An 18,541-nucleotide genomic window follows, 5' to 3' on the forward strand; every position below is an offset into this window, starting at 1 on the left:
TGATCATGTACGACTCGCAACCTACAAGCGATGACGTACACGTGGCATTATCAACGGATATGAATGCGTTTGATTAGTAACGAAATTAACGGCGAGAAAACGAAGTGTTCTTTTTCGCTCTGCTGCTGCGCTTAATTCACTCTTGCAAATAGCCGACTAGCTAAAGAAAGAGACTACTACAGTCTGAAGCCAGTTTGACTTTTCAGTAACAAGAAGGGATATCAAAATTTTGGTAATTACTGTCAGCAATTAGAGAATGTTTGAAAAAAGATCATAAAAATCATAACCTTGTTTTTTTTTTTTTGTTTCTTTTTAGTCAGAAAAACTGGCATACAAAACTAAATAAAGCCTATTTTTGACACACATCAAAATGCTTCACAAAGACAGTTTCATACCGACTGTTGCCTACCTCGACCTCGCCCACGTCCAAAGCGACCCCGACCTCGACCCCGACCCCTACCACGACCACGGAACCCCCTTCCCCGTTCAGAAGACTGCCCGCTACTAAACCCTTGAGACTGTGCCTGCACTGGGGAATGCGAGTTAGTTGGAGACTGCGGGTTTTGCAATGGTGGTCGCATATCAGATTGTGGTTGCATTTGGAACTGCGGGTTCATTGGAGACTGTTGTGGGTGCATCATTTGGTGATGCGGGTGATTTTGGAACTGTGGTGGCACTTGGAATTGCTGATTCATCTGCGACTGTGGCCGGAGCATTTGGGACTGTGGCCGGTGCATCTGAAGACCTTGAGAAAATAGATTAAAACTCAGCTCATTTGGTAATGGCTGCTGCTGAATACCCCGACCCATCCCAAAGGGTTGGTTGAAACAGTTTTGACCAACCAATGCAGGCCATGGCGCTGGACCCGGTCCTGGAAACATGTTTAAGCCTCCAGGTCCTCCTGGCATTGGCATCTGACCACCGTTGAACTGTGGTTGGAACATCATTTGATTTTGATTTTGCATAGCCATCAAAGGTATCTGCATTGGGGCAAGATTGGGCATTCCCATCTGACTAGGTATAGGAGGAAACTGATATGGGTGCTGCTGATTACTTTGGGGCCTCCATGCTGCATTGTTTGGAGGAAAACCGTCCATTTGAGGACGCGGATGAAGAGTTGAAATTGGACCACCCATCTGAGGATCAGAATGGTTTGAAGATAGAGAGCTAGATCCCTGCTTCTCTGTCCATTCGCCTGAGTAACTGCTTGTAGGCCTCCCTAGATCTCGGTTTTTCTTCTTCTTGTTTCTTGTATTACCAGGTTTTTGGTCATTCATCATCCCTCTCTTTTCCATCTTCTGCATTCTTTTGTATTCAGCTTCTTTTTCATCATCTGAGAACTCTAGCTCGTCTGGTATCTCCTCGTCGTTATCCCCCGATGCATCGTAACCTTTCTTCTGAAGTTCCTTAATATTAAGGATATGTTGAGCGAAATCCGCGACAAAAGAGACAGGTGTTCCTTGACTAATACCTTCTGGCACTTCGCTCTCTGAATTGAACCTCACTATATAGTAAGGGCACTTTACGGGTCCAAAGATCTCATCCACCAGTCCCAATGGGGTTCTTTTTTCAGTTATCCAGAGGATAGAACCTTCAGTCAAAGGACTATGCTTTTCCATTCCCTCGACTATTATTTGTGTGCTCATTATCTGTAAATTCACAAATCACACGGGTATACTTTTAGCAGTGGATTGTCAAGACAACAAACATAGAAGCAATTGCAAACAAGTAAAGGTAATGGTGATATTACCGAAAGAACAACTCCAACAGGAAGTGTGGCATGATGTGGTTCTAGAGTGACATCCACAGCTGGAACTGGAGGAAGCTCCTGCAAAAGATAACAAGGTAAACGAGCTTTCATAATTTACTCAGCAAAAAGAAGGCTGCTATGTCTAAAGAGCAACACCAAATAGCTTGAGGACGGTACATAGGTTTCTTGAGGCAATTTTTAATCAGTACTCTACAATATAATGGAACATACTTCTTACTCTACAAAGATAATGGATACTTAGTAATTCTTTCAGGTAAACAAAGCTTCAGAACTGGAGCCACCAATAATTACCTAGGGCTAAGAGACAAACAGAAATCAACCACTAATAGCTATGAAATGTGAAAAGCTGAAGCATGTGTACCTTGAGCTCATTCTTTGACCTTATAGGTTCTTTTGTTTGCAAACCGAAGTCAGCATCCTCATCATTGCTCCAAGCAATCATCTCATTCACTTCATCATCGTCGTCATCATCAGCATCATCATCATCATCATCATCTTCAACAACCTCGTCATCCCCATACTCCTCATCTAAATTCTCTATCTCACCCTCTTCAAGTTCCCCTGCTAGAGCATCCTCTTTCCCCATGACCATGTGATCTTCAAACTTCTGTTCCTTCTTATTTTCCTCTTCGTCGCTCTCTTCTTCGTCACTCTCTTCTTCATCACTATCCTCTTGCTCACTGCTACTACTAGCACTACTGCTTGAAGAAGTGCTTGAGTTTTCGCTCTCAGACTCAGAAGAATCCGTTTTCCCCTTCGCATCATCAATCTTCTCATCATCATCCATTGCCAAACTTACATTCTTCAACCCTACTTCAATAGAACAAGCCAAACCCTCATCTGTTTTCTTAGTCCCTGATTCATCCAAATCCATGGTGGGACAAGCAACAGATGCATCAGACACAATAACTGGCTCAGTCTCCCCTTCCATAGGCCTAGAGTTGTCAGAACCTACAGGTTCTGAATCTTTTACTGCTGGTTCATCCCCAACGTTTGAAGACATGTCATCACAAACCTTGGGCTCAACCTCAACCATCGGCTCAGACTTATCTGAGCTCACTCCAACTTCCTCAGACGGGACATGACAAAGCACAGGCTTTTCTTCAGCCATAGACTCAGAACTAATCGAACTCACAGCAACTTGGCCAGAAATGTCATCACAAAGCTCAGGCTTTCTCTCAATCGACTCATAGTTAACAGTAACAACAGCTTGGTGACCCATATCCATTGTGTCCTCAAAGAAATCAAAGTCCGTATCTTCAATGCTAAACTCCTCAACGTTCCGATTACTCCCCAACCAAGTGACGGATTCGAAATCAAGAAAAGAGTCGATGGAAGGGAAATCAAAACTGTCCTTGAAAGCTTTTACCTTGGAGTTTTGATCGACTAAGACTTGCAAAGGTAGCTCTTCTTCAACGGTTTTAGCTGGTGTAGCGGGAAATCCAACCATGGCAAGAAGAGAGAAAGTGAAAGAACATGACTTTGTGAGAGTTAAAGCGGCGGCTAAGTTATAAAGGCAGCTGCTTTTGAGCAAAGGCGCGCGAGGGTTTATCGCAGATACGTTAGGGTTTTAAGAGCAGAGCAAAGTACTCTCTGTTGGTGGTGCCACTGCCTCCAAATTAGGGTTTTAGCCGTTCCTTTTTCTTTTTTTTTTTTGGTCACCTGGGTTTTTTAGCCGTTCCTATCTCCCTCCTTTTTACCTTTTTTCTACTATTTTTTATTTATTCAATGCTTATAAATTTTATTTTATAATATATAGTATATTTGCATAATATGACACAATTTATACGACATACTAATATACAGTACTTTATTTTTTTTGGTTTAATGTTATTACTAATATACATACATTTGTTAGAACTCTTACGACAATATTTAAAAGAATTATAGAATTTGATGAAACTTTTTATTAGTAATCTGTAGAATGATAACTGTGAAAAAGAGATGAGAAGTTCAATTAAGCTTTATCAGTCATAAAATCTTTAAAAACTCGTAATCTGTCTATCTATATGAAACAACTCACAAACAAAGAAGAAAGGATTTTTACTAATACTGTTTTACAAAATTACTTGTGCTTATGTAAAACTGTAGTAGTAAAAAACATAAGCACAAGTAAATAAGCAGAAGAAAATAAAATTACTTGTCCCTTGTATCCAACCAATTTGTTCACCGGTGATCGTGGCGCCTCCGATGATTCGCATTATGGTGCGCCACTTGAGTCAACACGTCTCTATACGTTACGGCCCTTCAATTTCATCTTCTTATGCGTCGACACAGTCTCGGATCCTGGAGCTCTGTAAATCGGGTCGGCTCACCGATGCCATTCGGATTCTAAACTCAACAGAGTCGTCTGGGATCTCTGCGAAGCCGAATCTCTACGCGGCTCTCCTACAAACATGCACCAAAGTCTTCTCCTTTACCCACGGCCTTCAGTTTCACGCCCATGTCGTCAAATTGGGTATCGAAGCAGACCGGTACGTTGGGAACAGCTTGCTCTCGCTGTACTTCAAGTTGGGACCTGATATGAGACATACTCGGAGGGCTTTCGATGGAATGTTCGTCAAAGACGCGATTTCATGGACTTCGATGATGTCTGGATACGTTGGGGTTGAAGAACACGTCAAAGCGCTTGAGGTGTTTGTGGAGATGGTGACTATTGGTTTAGAGCCGAATGCGTTTACGTTGTCTTCGGCAATTAAGGCTTGCTCTGAGCTCGGAGAAGTTAGGTTAGGGAGGTGCTTCCATGGTGTTGTTATTAGTCGTGGGTTCGAGTGGAACCATGTTATCTCTAGCACATTGGCGTACATGTATGGTGTGAATCAAGAACCAGTAGATGCACGCCGAGTGTTCGACGAAATGCCTGAACCAGATATTATTTGTTGGACAGCTGTACTCTCTGCGTTTTCTAAGAACGACTTGTATGAGGAAGCTTTGGGACTTTTTTACGCGATGCATAGGGAAAAAGGGTTGGTGCCTGATGGGTCTACATTTGGAACGGTTTTGACAGCTTGTGGTAATCTGAGGAGGCTGAAGCAAGGGAAAGAGATTCATGGGAAGCTTATTACAACTGGGATAGGTTGCAATGTGGTGGTCGAGAGTAGTCTTCTTGATATGTATGGTAAATGTGGATCAGTACGGGAAGCTAGGCAAGTGTTCAATAGGATATCTAAGAAGAACACAGTATCTTGGTCTGCCTTACTCGGGGCATACTGTCAGAATGGAGAGCATGAGAAAGCGATTGAGATGTTTATGGAAATGGAAGAGAAAGATCTCTACTGTTTCGGGACTGTTCTTAAGGCGTGTGCTGGTTTGGCAGCAGTAAGACTTGGGAAAGAGATTCATGGCCAGTACGTGAGAAGAGGATGTTGTGATAATGTGATTGTTGAATCGGCTTTAGTTGACTTGTATGGGAAGTCTGGATGCATTGATTCTGCTAGGCGCATGTACTCCAATATGTCATTTAGGAATATGATAACATGGAACGCAATGCTATCTGCGCTGGCTCAAAATGGAAGAGGTGAAGAAGCTGTTAGTTTCTTCAGTGATATGGTTAAAAAGGGGATAAAGCCTGACTATATCAGTTTTATTGCGGTTCTCACTGCATGTGGTCATACAGGTTTGGTTGACGAGGGACGGAATTACTTTGCGTTGATGGCTAAGAGTTATGGGATTAAACCAGGTACTGCACATTATAGTTGCATGATTGACCTTCTAGGACGTGCAGGTTTGTTTGAAGAAGCCGAGAATCTGTTGGAGGGAGCAGAGTGTAAAAATGATGCGTCTCTGTGGGGAGTATTGCTTGGACCTTGTGCTGCAAATGCAGATGCCTTCAGTATTGCAGAGCGGATTGCAAAGAGAATGATGGAGTTGGAACCAAAGTACCACATGAGCTACGTGCTTCTCAGTAACATGTACAAGGCCATAGGTCGCCATGGTGATGCACTCAGGATTCGTAGGTTAATGGTGAGACGAGGAGTAGCAAAGACTATTGGACAAAGCTGGACTGATGCTCGTTAGAAAGCTATAAAGATTTGTATTCCTCTACGGATCTTGCTCTAGTATTCATGAAGAAATGGTTTTGACAACTTTAAACCACACAATTTTGCCTTTAGGTCCCCATGTAAGCGATTTTTCTTTACAAAGTAAATCAAACAAAAAACAGTTGACAGCCTAGACTTTGCAGAAAAAAGGGTTGCGTCAAATGTTTTGTCGATGGTTCAAGATTTAACCTCAAGCCGCCATTAATACATTTTCTGGTGAAGAGTATTTTCTTCATAGTGCACGCATCAAAGTCGATTTTGTAGCTTCACGCTTCATCTCTGCAGCTTTGCCACTCCCTCGGAAGTATGCATATACTTGCTGAAAATCGAGTATTGCACGTCATGGGTTAGAAAAACAGATGGATTGGAGTGATCTACAGTGTTGATAAATTCTAGAGTAGAAGTTGTGAAACCTGAATGACCCAGACATTGAGAAGTGTTTCGATGCAGAAGAACCCAGCACCAATGAAATACATTATCTGTGAGGGTAAAAAAGAAGAAAATTTTGGTAAGAAGACTCTCACAGTCCGAAGTAAAATCCTTTTAAATGGCTAAAAGGTTACTTACTCCGACTGCAGCATTAGTAGTTAAAAGCTCGATTGCTGGCAAGAAACCACTGTCCACAAGACCAACAAATACATGGATTTAGATGGAGCTCATCAAAGAACGAATCATTAAAGAATATGAAACTTAAAGGCTGATTCTGATGCTTTCATATAGAAGAATACTCTTACGTGAGAGACTTTCCTTGGAAGATGACTGGTGGAGCCACCGCAGCAAAGCCGCAGAACGCAATGTGAAACTGAAAAGTGCAAGACACAGGTTTATTTTCTCATGGCTTCTTGAAAATATTTAATGCAGAGGAAATCTACCAGTGGAAATGCGGTTTTTCTTACCACATAGAACAAGAAAAATGTTCCAAACTTCAGGGCACTATCAGTTCTGCAACAGGTATACACACATTGTGTTATTAACTGATGTCATATATTCTTGCACAATGCATCATGTTCCCGAGAAAGTTCCAGTATATACTAAGAGAGCTGGTTTTACCTGGTAGCTCGATAAAGAGGACGGTACCATAAGACATAAGCTCCAGGTACCCCAGCAATGAAGTAGATGATAGAGAGGAGCCATATAGTGGGACCTGATTACAAAACAGAGCACATCAGATGAATAAACATGTTCAGAGCAAATAACTTTATGAATTTGATCGTTTGTGTAAAATCATTGACCTTCTCCATTGATCCAAGCTACAGTTACTGCCACAATATTCCACAAGAGGCATCCTATTAAACCTGCGTAGTTCAAGAATTTACCCTGTTAACTTTTGTCTGGATTTTTAGCAGCGGTCTAAGGCTGGTTTACATACCTAACAACGTGGTGAATGCGACGTATTGGATCTTCTGTAGATGAATTGGAATCTCATTTGGAATGTCATGATGAATTATGGGGAAAAACTCCGGCCAATTCTTCTCTTCAATGACAACTCCAGCTGCCCAAACAACAGTATCAGGTTAGCTACAAAACCTCGTAAAAGGTCATTGGAAGATGTAGTAAAACATATGAAGAAAGATTGCCTTACTTCGTGCGATTGCGTCCTCTCTTCTTTTAAGCTCCTGCATTACAATGAGAAGAAGAAGACCGTTAGATACAATCCACATTGAAACTGTAGGTCTCAAAATCAGCTTGGATATCGACACAAGAGACTCGGTAACCAGAAATCACCTGTTCTTTCCGCTTCAGTTCGTTCTCCTTGGCCTGAAGTTCCATCTCTTTGGCTCGAAGATCCTTTAAACAGAACCAGAAAAAAAGTTCCGTGTCATAGACCCATATTTTGAGTAAATATGAAAGGTAAAATGCAAAAGGTATTGAGGACATAGTACATTGCCAGAATCCAAAGGGATGTCAACGGTTGCACCGCGATCATAAGGTTCCGGTGGAAGTGGCTTGAGATAAGAGTTGCTCGCAGGAGGAACACTTGTATTATTCTACAACATTATAATCAAAATAGATAAAGACTAGAGAGAGAGAGAGAGAGATCAGACAATTTGTAATGAAGATATATGAAACAGAGCTCTTTTACCGCAAAAGGATTGATCTCTTCATCAGCAAATGGATTAGGATCATGGCGTGCCATTCTTTGTTCTAAGATCAAGAAACTTACTCAAGAAAGAGCTTTGGGAGGTCGTTGGAATGTGAAAGAAATCGAAAATGGGAAGAAAATGGTTTCAACGAATGGGTACTTTGTAGTCAGAGAGAGAAGACTAAATCAATGGCGCCAGAGTAATCGAAGGCATTTTAAAGGGTGCTCGCTTCGTTTATGTTCAGCATATTTATTTCAACACCTATTAAACAGGAAATTGCTCTTTTTTTCCAATTTGGTTTGATGGATCGGTTTACTGAATTTTATTCGGTTTTCCAAGGCTTCAATTGGACTTAGCGAGCTTTGCGGTTAGTAGTGGCTCGAAAGTCACATGTCACAACTCCGCTTGTAACAGAATCATTCTATTGTTAGTTTATCAAAATTAGAACTCTACAATATGATGAAGCTTTTACTATATTTAAAAAATCAACACTATAATGTTTCTGCTCAACGTGCTAACATGTTTACAAGCAATATGCTGCAATGAATAAAATAATTAAAATTATTCGTTGAGGGATAAACTTGAAGTCAAAAAAGAAGCTACCACCGGACCATGCCAATGAATTCAGACACCATATTTTAACAAATAAATTCAAATATGATGTATTTTTAGACCAATGATATTTAAAAAGAGTTAAAATTTTTTCCAACTAATAAAACTGAGGTATTAAACATAGTAACATACAAATAGGCCTTTTTCCCCCAAAATTATATTGAATTTTTTTTTCCCAATACTATTCCAGATTAAACAAATGAAAGTTATGTATGTGAGTCTATTTGAATAAAATAAAAAAATAAAAGTTATGTATGTGAGTCACTCTATCTGAATATTAATTTGATATAAATTAAAAATTTGGTATCTTATATTAAAGGTTATTAAAAAAAATAAGTATATTTTTTAGTGTATTATTTAAAAATTTAACTCCTAAAATGGAACGAGTTGTAGAAGACCAAAGAAGAAGAGTTTGTGTAGATTTTCTCAAATAGATAGATGTTGAGAATATTTACAAACAGATGTGTTTATGTTTTTCAAAAATAAATAAATGGAAATTCACTTTTTTATACACGTTATAAGAAAAAAAAATTATCCAATCATATATAAATATATAAAGGAAATTAACTTATCATTATCCAATCACTTAAAAATATTAATAATACGATACGTTATAAGGAAAAGGAAATTAACAAATCATATACTGTGCGTTATCAGTGAAGTGTGGATATAAGGTTTTCTTTACGAATCTTTAAAATAAATACAACATCGTTTCGTTTCGTTTGAACTTTGGATCATAGAGAGCTAACTCGATGGATAGTGAACTTAGTAGTGATGGTGCTGTGGTGATTATCATATAGGTTTCGGTTGGACGATAACTTTGATGGAATTTGATTTGGCAATTGAGAAAACCTCACATAACACTAGTTGTGCCAAATAATTAGATTCGTAAACTTAGGCCTTGAATGACAGCAGTTCGTGAAACCGATTTTGGTTTTGATTCTAAGAAACTAAAAAAAAATTGTCATTCATGATTTTACAAAAATGGATTCTCTTAAATTTAGGAAAACCAGATTCTATAAGATTTTAACAATTCCTTCATAAAATCTAAAAATCCCCTTTTCAGCTTTCTAACAAATTTCGTGACTTTTTCTTTAATCATTATTTATTTTATTTTTTCATCATAAAACAAAAAAAAAACGTTTTTAAAAATAATTACATGAAAAAACAAAAACTAAGCAAATTACCATTCAAGAGTTGCAAAAGCTAAAATCTACAGCAAAAAATCAAAACTAAAAAAAAAACAAAAACCAAAAACTATAAGCTAAAACCCATTTAAAAACTACCAAACATTCATGGCCATAGTTTTGGAAATTTAAACCCAAACCATTCTTAAAAGTTAGGTCCAAAAGTATCATCGAGTAAAGTTGTAAACTTGACACGCCTTTTAACACTACCCATTCTCTCATAACCAATCCCAATTTTGCTATGCATTAGCTTCATTGCTAAATCTGCTTTTCCCACTTTCCTCAATGCATTGATCATCACCGTCCTGATCCTCCCTGGCACTTCTCTTCCTCTCTCTGTTATCCCATCTGCCAGTTTACATGCTTCCTTTATCCGTCCAGCTTTACACAGTGTATTTATCATATCTTCACATGCTGCGTCAAGTATCACCCCCATTGGCGCTAACTCATCCAGAATCTTACACGCTCTCGCCACTTTTCCCGACAAACAAAGCCCAGTTGATAACGCCCTGAAGCAAGCTGCGGTTGGTGTAATGCCTTTGTCTATCATCATGTCCCAAAGCTTTAACGCCTCTTCGTTTCTGTGATCCTTGAACATTCCGGATATGAGTATTGTGTATGTATAAACCGTCTGATCACAACCTTCTTCTTCCTCCATTCTCTTAAATAGCGTCATCGCTTCATCGACTTTCCCATGCTTTGTTAACGCATCGATCAGTGCATTGTAACAGTATGAATCCCTTGTGCATCCTTTTTCAGACATTTCTTCAAAAAGCCTCTCAGCTTCATCTATTCGACCTGCTTTTCCTAAACCGTCAATAAGACTAGAATAAAACATTGAATTGATAGCAAATCCATTAAACCGGCATGTCTGGAAATAGTCCAATGCCTCTTCCACTCTCCCATTTTTACACAAACCATTAACAACGACGGAATAAGTTACCACGTCTGGTTTAAACCCTTCATCTATCATTCTATGTAAAAGCCTTATTGCGTCTTCAACACTTCCGCTTTTCGCATAACCATCAATCAAAACTGTGTATATAGCTACATTTGGTTTAGACCCTTTACGGATCATATTCTCGAAAACAGCATACCCTTCATTCAATTTCCCTTCCTTACAAAGTCCACCAATCACTAAGCTAAACACATGAGGTGGGACTTGAATTCCCTTCTCATCCATCTCTTGATACAAAGCCACACAAGAACCAAAGTCGCTATCTGCATAACAAGCCTGGATCACTGTCATATACGTAACTTTATCAGCCTCAAGGCCTCTCGTCTCCATATCTCTAAGCTTCTCTATAGCTTTCTGTGTCTGCCCTGTTTTACAGTAACCCTTGATCATCGTGTTATAAGTCACAACATCTGGTTTGATTCTGCCACTTTCCATGACCCCAAAAACGCGCTCAGCAGAATCAATGAACATCGAGCTCACTAATCCATTCATCAAAAAGTTATAAGTATACAAAGTTGGCTCAATCCCATTCTCTTTCATTTTGCGCCAAACCCACAACAATTCCTCCACCATTCCAAGCTTCCCAAAACTCTTAATCAGAGCATTCGCCGCAGCAACAGTCATAGGAAACTCAAACTTCCTGATTTCACTACAGAGAAACCTAATTCTATCCACATCTTTTGCCAGAGCCAATACATCAACCAAGGAGACATAACACTCGAGGTTATGCCAATATTTCTTCTGCTTACCAGCCCAACCGAAGAATCTCCATGCAATAATCGGTTTTTCTTGAATCTCATCGGAATTCAAAACAAACGAAACAAAATTGGGCGATAATTTAATAAGGAACTTACGGCAGAAACCGTCTAGATTCGATTCCATGGAGTCTGAACCATCTAAAAGGTTGAGAATTTGGCTTACCCATGGAGATGGCTGGAGATTACGATTCGATTTCACCAAATCGGAGACATCGTTAAAGGGTTCTACCCATTCGGGAGGAGGAAGCGAGATGCTATTGAACACCCACCTAACACTCGTCCTTGAGCTTGATAAAGGCAAGCACTTTGAATCATCCAACAAAAAGCCGTCATTTTTATACACACAGCGAGATTGAGAAGAATGATGCGGACGATTACGAAGAAGAGCTACAGAAAAGGGCTTCCGGTAAAATCTTCGCATCGGTAATTTCTTTACGCTGCCGGTGCGGCAGCGACATTGGTCATATAGCACTCGAACAATCAGTCCAAGTTTGATTTTTACTTGAATGTGCAGAAACTAGAGACAAATGGTCCCATGGTCTAGTGGTCAGGACATTGGACTCTGAATCCAGTAACCCGAGTTCAAGTCTCGGTGGGACCTTTTTTTTATGTCACAAAGTTTTGAAGTTTTGATACTTTTTCAAGAGTTCATAAAACCACAGGCTTTGAGGCAGAGACCATGTTAAGACATTTACATATGCTTCGACAGGCATTTTTACTTTAAGAATAATGAGAATACTATGTTGAGCAGAAAACAATTTTTTTCCTTGACTAAAATCAGTTCTGAAAACAATCAAAAGCCATGTCTCAAGTCGTCGGTTTCTCTCCAGGGAATCTAGGAAGTTGAACAAGAGAGTTCACTCGAGTAACACCTTCTAGTCCCGACCAGTTCTGTTCACCTTCCGTCGTTTTCTCCTTCTTTGCATTATCAGTCTCTGCAATCACATTGCTGTGACTGTTGTTTTCCTGGTCGGTTGATAATGATCTGACTGTGACGTTTCTCTGAAGACACGGTTCCGCTCCCTGGCTTTCATCTGATTCTACTGCGTTTGTTGCTGAAGAGAAGCCTTGTTCTTCGTTATCTGATGACTCTGAGTCCATTCTGCCGTCTAGAAACAAACACACAACTGCACAATCATCCATCTTTGAAGTTGGGTACTTAAGTTTCCATTCCCGTACAGCTGCATCTACCACGAGCCTAGCCGCTGATGCCCGGCTTGAAGCTGATGCTACGACTTCAACCACTTCTTCGTTGCTTAGCACATCCCAAACCTATCAAAAACAAAGGTTGGAATCATCAGTAAAATAAATTCATATTGATAATGATAATGCTTAGAACTTAGAAGACACTATAAAAGTTCAGTGCTTTACTCCATCTGAAGCCAAGACAATGAACTGATCTCTATCTGTAAGAATACGGTGAGAGAATTCTGGTATAGAAATCACACCGTAGTCTTTCAGACAGAAATCACCAAAAGCTCTAGCCATGGCTAATCCAGGAGCATTATCAAATGGTAGCCACACTCGTGACACCTCTGGCTCGTCTTGTAGTGCAAAGACACGACCTTTACACTGTTTGATCCTCTCGGCTTCCCCTATTAGACCCAAACCAATAAATGTCAGACTAAATGAAAAAGTTGAGATGGAAGCAAATATCACAAAATGTTGTTAAAGCATAATACTTGGTAAGTCAGGCTTCAAATCAACTGTGAGCTGAATTGCGACCATCGAATTGTTGCTGTCTTTGGATCCAAGTATCGCCCGAGAATCCCCAATGTTTCCCATGAATAAATTTGACCCCTGAAACAATCAAAACACATCAAAACCGAAACTTGGAACACAATGGAAGTCCCAAGGAAGATTGATTTTAATGCCAAAAAAGAAGAAGAGTCCTTTTGTTGTCAAAATTACCTGTTTAATGATTGTAACAGCAGTGCATCCACTGCAGAAGCATTCTAGATTAGGATGGGATCGCAGTTCCTTATCCATAGCATTAAATGATTTCAAGAAAGCTTCTTCCCATAAGATATTCAGTTTATCCTCCTCAGCAGATTCTTCCTTATCAGCTTCTAGGCTATCGGATTTGCTTGTCCGAGTTCCCGTGAATCCGCTTTGCTTCGACTTAGTGGAATTTAGGAGAGCCAGCAACTTTACAGGTAATGAGTCTCTCACTTTACGAGCAACAAGATGACCATGAGGACCATGTCCATCAAACACCCCGCAAAAGGTAACATCTTTCGACATAAAATCCTATGAAAAAACAAAACCAAATACTACTTACTGGGGGAACACAAAGTTCTGATAAACATCATTGAGGAAGAATAAGAAGAAGAAACTTACTTCCCACACGATCATGGCGTCCTGATTAATACCCTTGCGTCCCTGTTGAGTAAAAATGCAAGAACTCCTGCTTTTTCCATTGCCGATGATTCGATTCGGGATAGAGACCAAGTTATGAAGCGAAACGATGCGGTCTGAAAAAGCTCCCTTCCCCATTTTGCTCCCACAACATCCCATCCCAAGACACGGTCGATGCATAGACTCTTCATTGCTACACGTACTCTTAGAGACACAAGCCCCCATTGGTCAATGCAAGCATACACTATGGATCTGATCGGAGAGAGATTGTGAAAAAAGGACAAAAAGACTTCTCCTTTTGTACCAAAACCGGGATCCCCCAAAGGAAAAGCTTTAGCAACAGATTTGGTCAAATCAAAGAGCTTTAACACAAGTTTTAGTTTTCTATATTAAATACTCTTTTGTGGGCAAAACCTTTTCTTCGAATCTTGGTCAATGATGATGTATGGACCGTGAGCTGAAAACATTGCAGAAAAATGATTTAGTGATTAGTATATTGCAAAGTTCCAAAAAAGAAAAGCAGACGCAAACAAGTCATAAAGAAGAAAAACCCAGCATGTGATTTTAGCAATAAAATATATAGATATTACTAAACAGCCTGTCCTAATTGTTTGGCATTAGACCATCCTTTGTTTTCACTAATCCTTGCGAATAATTTAATCAAAACAAAGAATCAAAAGACAGGAAAACAGAAAAAGCATACAAATCAAGAACAGAGAGTTTCCCTATAAGTCGAATATGTCTCATAGGCACATGAATCCAAACAATTGTTATGGGGCAAATTGCGACATGAAAACTAGTTTCCATACAAACTCTTCACTTTGAGAAAAGCAAAAAATTGAAGAGATTTTTCAAGAATCACAGTTTCTCATATATTGTGACTCCCTTAAATCATCAATAGTACAAATCTCCAAAGCTTTATCTGAGTAGTTTGAGCTAAAAACCCATGAACCAAAAGAGACGACTTTTGTATGGGTTTTATACACAGAGACATGTATAGCAATGCTGCAACATAACGAAACCCTAATTGTGAAAACCCTGGTAAATATCTAGAAACAGGGGATTTGGTGATTCTTGCACTAAACCTTATTGGTGGCTAAAACTCATGAATTTGGACATTGTAAGTAGAGGACAGAGAGATGGAAAAACCCTCAAAAGGGAAAAAAAAAAAAAAGTGGGGTTTATAAGTGTAAAAGCGATTCACTTTTTCAATGAACCCGAATTAGATAAATGGATCTGAGAAAGATTCAATAACTTTCCTCCATAACACAAACAAGAGCACAGTGGAAACCCAAAAGAAACAGAGAAAAACAAACAGACCAGGATCATCAGAAAAGATCCTACCAAAATTAGAACGAGCCAAGCCAAATGAGATTACACAACCAAAGACTGAGAGAAACAAACGAAAAGTGTAAGAAAAATTTGAGAAAAATCAGAGGAAAAGAAGGAACCTTTGAGTAGGAGGAGGGATCATGAACGCAGACAATGACTATGGAAGAGTGCGAAAGAGAGAGATTGAGATTGAGATTGAGAATGAGATTAGTAGTAGTAGTAGTAGTTGAAAGAGAGTGGTAGAGGGATGGGTGAGAGACCCGATCTCATTAATTGAAGAAAGCGAAGAAGCAAAGAGAAGGAAGAAAGATAAAAAAAAAAAGAGGATTGCTTCCCCACAGAGAATCTTTTCTGGTTCTCGCTTGCTAGTTGCTACTTTCATGTATGATCCCAAACATTCAAACCCACACACTGCTATTTACTTTCCTAAATGTTTGTTACTTTGTTATTCAGCTTTTAATATTTTTTAGTCCACACATACCAAAATTAATTTAATTGAAAAATTCAACGTTCAATTATGTTAATGTAATTAATAAAAGCTGATATATCGACCATAATGGAATAAATTACGAGGTTATGTCATGTGTTTAGTGATGTGTTAATACCCTACCAGACTTAACGTGTAATAGCATGCGATTAAAAAAGGAAAGAAGCAAGATGACAGGAGAGACGATACAAGTTGACTGAGACTTGCAAAGTTTGCGAACAAGAGAGATGAGAGTTGGTTGTTCAACTTTTCTCCACATCCTAATCCGTTTTCGTCTTTTCTTCGTTGTATGTTTATGTGTTTTCAACTAAAAGTTTCTTCTGCATCTTCTTCACCCACCAAAACATTGCATTAAAAACAAATGAGAGAGAGAGAGAGACAAGTAGATGTATGTGGTTTAAAACGCGAGAACGATTGTAGATGGTTTGGTAAGTCAAACAGAGAGATGCAAGTACGAGAGATATGTTTATGATCAAGTTATATTGTCAATTGTGAACATTATTAAAAGATTGCAAATTTTTTTGAATGATGGGAAAGAGATAATCATTTTTCGTTTCTTAATATTCATGAGGATTATGATATCTCCCAAAAAAAAAAAAAACACTTGTTATTAATATGATGTGTGTGTGTTTTGCAATGTGGTTTTGTAACAAATAAAATAAAAAAACATTAAAGGAGAGGGTTGGTTGGTAGATCATGACACTAAAAATAAATGTGTAAAATTAGATGGATCGTTTTTTCTTAAAAGCTTCTTTTTTTTTCTTTCCCATTTGGTTGTGTTGACAAATCGTTCACGGCGTTCCCGCGTACTATTACTAGTAGTAGACCTCTTTAGCTTTCGTTTTCTTTTCTTTTTTTTCTCTTTTCTTTCACACTTGGCCAATTAAAAAGTCTCTTTTCCAAACTCTTTTTTTTGGATATCAATTTATATTTCTCCCACACTTATATATTTTTCTCTTAATAAATAATCCAAAATCCAATTAGTTAAAGATTCCATCCAATTGAAAACAAGCCATCTCTCCTTGTATGTGTATGACAGCGAGAATGTCACGTGTTTTGTGGGTCAATTTTTAACCATATGCTTCATCCTCTCTAATTGCATTTATCAAAAACCATTCACAGAAGAAACCTTAAAAGGCCACGCAAACAAACAAAATGACTTCATATGATCAAGTGGGTTTCGATGTATGGGCTTCGATAGTTAAATTTGATATGGGCCTTATCTTATTTGGGCTTTACATTTAAAACAGACGAAGCTCAAAGAAACAAAAACAAAAATCTTGACCTGGCAGTGGGACCCAGAGAAAATCTTGACTCGCTGCTCTGTTTCGAGTTAAGTTGCTTCTTCTTCGTGTCGGAATCTGATCCTCAGAAATTACATTCTAGATAAGAAAAGAAGATAAGGGACACGTGTCAAAAATCCAACAGCCCCGAACACATTTGTTTGTAACACACACACACACAAAACTCTTCTTCATTCTCTTACGACACCTTTCTCCCGAGTTCCGACAATGGCTTCAGCATCAGCGACAGCTACCCTCCTCAAACCCAATCCTCCGCCGCATAAACCGTCCATCACCGCCTCCGTATCTCCTCCTCTTCCTCCCCCGCGTCGCAGCCCCCTCCTCCGCCGCGATTTCCTCTCTCTAGCCGCCACATCCACTGTTCTGGCGCAATCAATCCAGTTCCTAGCTCCGGCGCCGGCTTCTGCCGCCGAAAACGAAGAGTATGTTAAAGATACATCGGAAGTGATCAGTAAAGTTAGGAACACGCTTTCGATGGCGAAGACAGATCCGAATGTGGCCGACGCGGTGGCTGAGCTGAGAGAAGCGTCCAACTCATGGGTTGCCAAGTACCGGAAAGAGAAAGCTCTTCTCGGAAAAACCTCTTTCAGGGACATTTACTCGGCGTTGAATGCGGTTTCAGGTCATTATGTGAGTTTTGGTCCGACGGCTCCGATCCCGGCGAAGAGGAAGGCGAGGATTCTTGAAGAGATGGAGACTGCTGAGAAAGCTCTCTCAAGAGGCAGATAAGATTACTGTGTGAGTGAGACCTAACAATTCCTTCTTCTCCATTTTCTTGTTGATGAAATTTTATTCTCCTTATTAAAAAAAACAAAATGCCAATCAAAATTAATATGAGAAGATATTTGGTTTCCTATGTAAAATAAATACTTTTGATCTCCTGTACGGTAATTTTTTCTTAAATTATCATTTATCAGAGATACTTATCTAGTAATATCGAATTCCATTTTCTCAATGTTTATTGAAGTGTCCATTACATTACTCATAACTTCGATGAACTGTCCCTATTGTCGTATATAATTTTGCTAGAGAATTTGCTTACATGAGACATTAGTTTGAATTATTACATCTTTGTATCCCCCAATTACTTAGAAAATCTCCAAAACTGATAAGTTACATTAACAAATTATCTAGATTGAAGTATATGGAAAAAGCCTTATGGCCCATCTGTAAAAAGCCCAGAAAGCGAGAGGTGTTTGATCGTTTATTATTTTCTTAAATGACCACAGCTCCGACCACAACCGCACAACACAAGCATACGAACATGTCACGTGCAGGTCCACACACGTGAAACTACCACAACATAAACATGGATAGTATATTATATTAGCATTCATAATCTATTAGCTCATCTTACCAGATGCAATACATCTAACATTTTAGCCACACGGGGTACAGGGTTAGGTTTTATATGCAAGTGTTAGTACTTAGCAATATGATAATGAATAATGGAGGCATAGGCTACTATTATTAGGCATATATACAACTTGATTTCTTGGGACGGATACGAATTGGATAATGAATTATAAGCGGCTTACAGGTTACACTTAATCCACTTGCCGTACCAAATTTTTAAATTAAAACTCTGTTTACAAATATGATTCTTGTAATAAAGGATACTCTGATCAATGATCAATCTTATCTATACAC

At 39.1% G+C, this 18,541-nt stretch overlaps 6 protein-coding genes and 1 non-coding gene across 8 annotated transcripts; 3 read left to right on the forward strand and 4 right to left on the reverse strand.

Moving 5' to 3' along the window:
- Nucleotides 1-249: 249 nt before the first annotated feature.
- LOC17897352 (H/ACA ribonucleoprotein complex non-core subunit NAF1) lies at nucleotides 250-3,423 on the reverse strand. Its single transcript, XM_006306732.2, has 3 exons — nucleotides 2,133-3,423; nucleotides 1,751-1,828; nucleotides 250-1,649 (listed from the first exon to the last, which is right to left on the reverse strand). Exons 1-3 carry the CDS (start codon nucleotides 3,219-3,221, stop codon nucleotides 390-392), a joined length of 2,427 nt encoding a protein of 808 aa, XP_006306794.1. The 5' UTR covers nucleotides 3,222-3,423; the 3' UTR covers nucleotides 250-389.
- Nucleotides 3,424-3,869: 446 nt separating this feature from the next.
- On the forward strand, nucleotides 3,870-5,868 carry LOC17899974 (pentatricopeptide repeat-containing protein At1g03540). 2 transcript variants are annotated; one of them, XM_023790297.1, is made up of 2 exons: nucleotides 3,870-5,288; nucleotides 5,388-5,868. In XM_023790297.1, the coding sequence occupies exons 1-2, from the start codon at nucleotides 3,962-3,964 to the stop codon at nucleotides 5,786-5,788; spliced, it is 1,728 nt and encodes a 575-aa protein (XP_023646065.1). In that variant the 5' UTR covers nucleotides 3,870-3,961; the 3' UTR covers nucleotides 5,789-5,868. The 2 variants fall into 2 exon arrangements, with proteins under 2 accessions (XP_023646065.1, XP_006305995.1); XM_006305933.2 differs by having other exon boundaries at nucleotides 3,870-5,868.
- Nucleotides 5,869-5,967: 99 nt separating this feature from the next.
- On the reverse strand, nucleotides 5,968-8,260 carry LOC17899753 (secretory carrier-associated membrane protein 2). The gene is made up of 12 exons (XM_006306461.2): nucleotides 7,895-8,260; nucleotides 7,695-7,799; nucleotides 7,537-7,599; nucleotides 7,394-7,427; nucleotides 7,181-7,303; nucleotides 7,044-7,106; nucleotides 6,862-6,955; nucleotides 6,708-6,753; nucleotides 6,546-6,613; nucleotides 6,379-6,427; nucleotides 6,225-6,290; nucleotides 5,968-6,130 (listed from the first exon to the last, which is right to left on the reverse strand). The coding sequence occupies exons 1-12, from the start codon at nucleotides 7,946-7,948 to the stop codon at nucleotides 6,044-6,046; spliced, it is 852 nt and encodes a 283-aa protein (XP_006306523.1). The 5' UTR covers nucleotides 7,949-8,260; the 3' UTR covers nucleotides 5,968-6,043.
- A 1,493-nt stretch (nucleotides 8,261-9,753) lies between these two features.
- Nucleotides 9,754-11,880, reverse strand: LOC17898198 (pentatricopeptide repeat-containing protein At1g03560, mitochondrial). Its single transcript, XM_006306882.2, has one exon. It carries the CDS (start codon nucleotides 11,829-11,831, stop codon nucleotides 9,840-9,842), a length of 1,992 nt encoding a protein of 663 aa, XP_006306944.1. The 5' UTR covers nucleotides 11,832-11,880; the 3' UTR covers nucleotides 9,754-9,839.
- A 59-nt stretch (nucleotides 11,881-11,939) lies between these two features.
- TRNAQ-CUG lies at nucleotides 11,940-12,011 on the forward strand. Its single transcript has one exon. It is a non-coding gene; the product is annotated as a tRNA-Gln (tRNA).
- Nucleotides 12,012-12,046: 35 nt separating this feature from the next.
- On the reverse strand, nucleotides 12,047-15,469 carry LOC17900715 (probable protein phosphatase 2C 1). Its single transcript, XM_006307377.2, has 6 exons — nucleotides 15,220-15,469; nucleotides 13,751-14,225; nucleotides 13,322-13,660; nucleotides 13,093-13,210; nucleotides 12,782-13,005; nucleotides 12,047-12,682 (listed from the first exon to the last, which is right to left on the reverse strand). The coding sequence occupies exons 2-6, from the start codon at nucleotides 13,991-13,993 to the stop codon at nucleotides 12,218-12,220; spliced, it is 1,389 nt and encodes a 462-aa protein (XP_006307439.1). The 5' UTR covers nucleotides 13,994-14,225; nucleotides 15,220-15,469; the 3' UTR covers nucleotides 12,047-12,217.
- Nucleotides 15,470-16,802: 1,333 nt separating this feature from the next.
- Nucleotides 16,803-17,825, forward strand: LOC17900516 (photosystem II repair protein PSB27-H1, chloroplastic). The gene has a single exon (XM_006305650.2). It carries the CDS (start codon nucleotides 17,099-17,101, stop codon nucleotides 17,618-17,620), a length of 522 nt encoding a protein of 173 aa, XP_006305712.1. The 5' UTR covers nucleotides 16,803-17,098; the 3' UTR covers nucleotides 17,621-17,825.
- Nucleotides 17,826-18,541: the final 716 nt, after the last annotated feature.

Source organism: Capsella rubella, unplaced genomic scaffold, assembly GCF_000375325.1.
Source record: "Capsella rubella cultivar Monte Gargano unplaced genomic scaffold, Caprub1_0 scaffold_1, whole genome shotgun sequence".
NCBI classification, from domain to species: domain Eukaryota; kingdom Viridiplantae; phylum Streptophyta; class Magnoliopsida; order Brassicales; family Brassicaceae; genus Capsella; species Capsella rubella.

Coding starts and splice junctions, on each gene's coding strand:
- LOC17897352 (XM_006306732.2), bottom strand. CDS start 3,221: ATGGTTGGATTTCCCGCTACACCAGCTAAAACCGTTGAAGAAGAGCTA. Junction 1,829..2,132: donor GGTCAAAGAATGAGCTCAAG/GTACACATGCTT, acceptor TATCTTTTGCAG/GAGCTTCCTCCAGTTCCAGC. Junction 1,650..1,750: donor CTGTTGGAGTTGTTCTTTCG/GTAATATCACCA, acceptor GTGAATTTACAG/ATAATGAGCACACAAATAAT.
- LOC17899974 (XM_006305933.2), top strand. CDS start 3,962: ATGATTCGCATTATGGTGCGCCACTTGAGTCAACACGTCTCTATACGT.
- LOC17899753 (XM_006306461.2), bottom strand. CDS start 7,948: ATGGCACGCCATGATCCTAATCCATTTGCTGATGAAGAGATCAATCCT. Junction 7,428..7,536: donor AACTGAAGCGGAAAGAACAG/GTGATTTCTGGT, acceptor ATTGTAATGCAG/GAGCTTAAAAGAAGAGAGGA. Junction 7,107..7,180: donor CGCATTCACCACGTTGTTAG/GTATGTAAACCA, acceptor TGAACTACGCAG/GTTTAATAGGATGCCTCTTG.
- LOC17898198 (XM_006306882.2), bottom strand. CDS start 11,831: ATGCGAAGATTTTACCGGAAGCCCTTTTCTGTAGCTCTTCTTCGTAAT.
- LOC17900715 (XM_006307377.2), bottom strand. CDS start 13,993: ATGGGGGCTTGTGTCTCTAAGAGTACGTGTAGCAATGAAGAGTCTATG. Junction 13,006..13,092: donor TTTGAAGCCTGACTTACCAA/GTATTATGCTTT, acceptor TGGGTCTAATAG/GGGAAGCCGAGAGGATCAAA. Junction 12,683..12,781: donor TTGTCTTGGCTTCAGATGGA/GTAAAGCACTGA, acceptor TGTTTTTGATAG/GTTTGGGATGTGCTAAGCAA.
- LOC17900516 (XM_006305650.2), top strand. CDS start 17,099: ATGGCTTCAGCATCAGCGACAGCTACCCTCCTCAAACCCAATCCTCCG.